Raw genomic sequence first — 2987 nt, 5'->3', positions numbered from 1 at the left:
AATGATTGTATCAACTCTTCTTCAAGGCAAAGCTTCGCATGAAGTATTGACATCTTGCCAAGAAGAAATATTGTATGTTTATGAGAATTATCTTGCAGTGGTTAGTATTTTGTATTTATTTAAAATTTTTAGAAAGATTTAAATAATCAAAGAAACCTCTGTTGTTTATATACAGAAACTCTGTTTGAAGGAAGTTTACTTGGTTCTCTCAAGTGTTAATCAATCTAATTGTTTTCTTGCAATATTATGTTCTGCACAATTTGAGTGCTGTGATATGTATTTATTAAGGTGTACATGTCTTGAATACAAATAATGTATTGTGGCAGTAGATATAATCTTTATAGTAAATATTTTCCTCTTTGTACAATGTGATGTAAAGAAGCTGACTGTTTTGAAAACATGGCCTAGATCCTTGGCACTGCATTTCTCAAGGGTAAAATTTTCATTGTTTATAAATTGTTCATATAAATATTAGAAGGAAAGCTTGTAAAGATCAGTGATAATTTTTCCATGTGAAAATATTGTGCATTGTGATATTATTAGTTGCTATGTGAATATTTTATTTTGGCTTTATTAAGGGTTTTGGAGAAACCTTTAGTAGTCACTTTTATCATTAGAGATCATTCTTTATGTTTTGTGGTTTTTATTTATTATCCGTTATCAATTTCTATTGTTTAAGTTAAAAAATTCAGTTTTTATAAATATTACTTTATATTTCTATTGGCTCAGTGAAGATGTGCTCAAAAATGATAAATTTTCAAGATAGTAGTTATGATATTATGATATCTACAGCAATTTTTTTCTTCTGACTAAGCCACTTATGATTGTTGTTGGAGTTAATTTAACTACTGTTTGTAGATCTGACTCACTTTATTTAATTTTCATTATTGTTTTATTTGCTTAATCACTTAGGGTAAAAATTAATAGTAAAATTTCGAACCAATTTCAAAGCTAGCAGTTTTTTAAAAAATGGTTGATGACTATTGAATAAAAGTTATTGGTTAATTTTTTTTTTTTATTGCCCTTTTGATTTTATATATTACATGTTTATTGATATGATTTTATACATAATGGTGGTATTGACTTGATGAAACTTTTTATTTTCTAGTTTCAACAATTTATAAATTTATTTGTATCATAATTATAACTTTCATCTTTACCTAAATCTTTATGTTTTTCTTAGGTTTGCGATGTTATTGCAACCAATGGATTTTCTCATATCATTAGAAAGGTTGAGACTCCTTCCCGACTGACATCTTGTTTCTCTGATAGGCTTCCTACCAAAAAAAACTCTCCAGAAGCAGTTGTCACTTGTACCTTCACTCAGCCACTGTCACATCTTGTGGTTTACAAAGTTAGCTTTTTATTTTATTTTATTTATTTTTTTTTGTGATTTTATATTTTTATCGGTCCTGGTAGTTTTAGTGTTTGTAAAATTAGACATAAAAAAATCTGAAATTCATTTTTAGAATATCAGTAAAAACATATTGTATGAGTTAACAAATTCTATACAAAACATTGCTGAATTTTTACTAATATTGATCATTTGTTAAACTTGGCACTGTTTTGAATAGAATTTGTGAACTTATACAATATGTCTTTACCTATTACATACAACCATGTAGGTTGTATCGCTGTAAAGTTGGAAGTTAGTACTGTACTTAATAAGCCTCCATGTCTCCTCGTAAACATAATTCTTGAAATAAAGTTTAACTCAATTTTTAATCAGAACACTATAAAAAAAGGCCTCTTTTTATAAAAAATTTTTAAATAGGGAATGGTAACTCGTGGTGGATGTGATGGAGTTTGGAGATGGGAAAACTTATTGGAACTTCAAGAGAGTAAACGAAAGGAAGCTGAAATGACAAAGTTATTTTGGGATAATGCTGGCCGACTATCAGAAATTTTGAGGTAATAGTAAGTTATGCTAAACTAAATATTGTAACAGTCTTTAATAATAAATCTTTCATATTATAATTCAAAGATTGCTGTTAAAATTTTATAATTTAAGATTGATGAATAACTCTGTTTTTAAGTGTACATAGTACATAGGATTTACATCAGGAATCTTTTCAAATTTTAGTATCGATATGTTAGAAATTAAAAATAATTTTATCTACTTCTGATGTATACTGTTAACATTAATCCATTATCAATTTGTTTTGGATATATTCAGCATTTAGTTATTTCTTTTTAAAACTTTAAAATATTTTATTTAAATTACTCTTAAAAATTGTTATAAATTGCTATTTAACTTGTATTTTGGGTATTCATCCAGGGGAAACTGGTTGTACCAATTATTGCCCTTCATTTTAGGTTTATTAAGGAAAAAGCAAATGTAGGATGAATATTTTCATTTTGAAATTTTTTTTTTGTCACTGTGTATTTAAAGTGAGACGGTACCGAGACTGTCAAAATATTTTGTTAGTGTCCAGTTTTATCTTCTCCTTCAGTTTATCCACTCAGGCATAAAACATTGCAGTGGAAGGTAGCTAACCTTAGTTTTAACCATCTTGAAAACATACATTTAAGAAAAAGAATACATTTTCAACCATATAGCTTATAGTTATTAATTTTATTTTTAAATAATCTCATTTTATTTTTAGAACTCCTAAAAGGAGAATCATCAAAGATTCTCGGTCAAGTTCTCTATCACTGCAGAATGCTTCCCGCTTCTCATCACATTGGTTCATTCTATTGTCCGACGCTTTCATACATGTATCAGGTGGCTCACACACTGTTTACAATTTAGAAATCCTTTGGGTTGAATTACTCAACGATTCTGATAATAATCAGGTTTGTATTTTTTTTTTTAATCCTTCAGTATTTGACATCAGTATCATTAGTAACATCTTTTTTAATCTTAACTTTTAGGATTACATTTATAAAGTGAGGAAAAAACTAAAAATTACAGTTTTCACAACTTAATAGTTAAATTGTTTTATTAAATACAAGTTTTGAGCATATATATTTTTTTTCATTTGGCA

General features: G+C 27.3%; 1 protein-coding gene across 1 annotated transcript in view; it reads left to right on the top strand.

Moving 5' to 3' along the window:
- The window catches only part of Als2 (Amyotrophic lateral sclerosis 2), a 34944-nt gene that overhangs the window by 5284 nt on the left and 26673 nt on the right, over nt 1-2987 (top strand). Inside the window, exons 5-8 of the mRNA XM_067045198.1 lie at nt 27-100; nt 1184-1354; nt 1775-1911; nt 2607-2796. Coding sequence (XP_066901299.1) covers nt 27-100; nt 1184-1354; nt 1775-1911; nt 2607-2796 — 572 coding nt within the window. The remainder of the gene's footprint in view (nt 1-26; nt 101-1183; nt 1355-1774; nt 1912-2606; nt 2797-2987) is intronic.

The sequence above is a fragment of the Halyomorpha halys genome, unplaced genomic scaffold (assembly GCF_000696795.3).
Source record: "Halyomorpha halys isolate HHAL.00 unplaced genomic scaffold, Hhal_1.1 Scaffold5.1, whole genome shotgun sequence".
Taxonomy (NCBI): Eukaryota; Metazoa; Arthropoda; class Insecta; order Hemiptera; family Pentatomidae; genus Halyomorpha; species Halyomorpha halys.
Note: the sequence above shows the minus strand (reverse complement) of the source record. Positions and strands in the feature narration are given on the sequence as shown.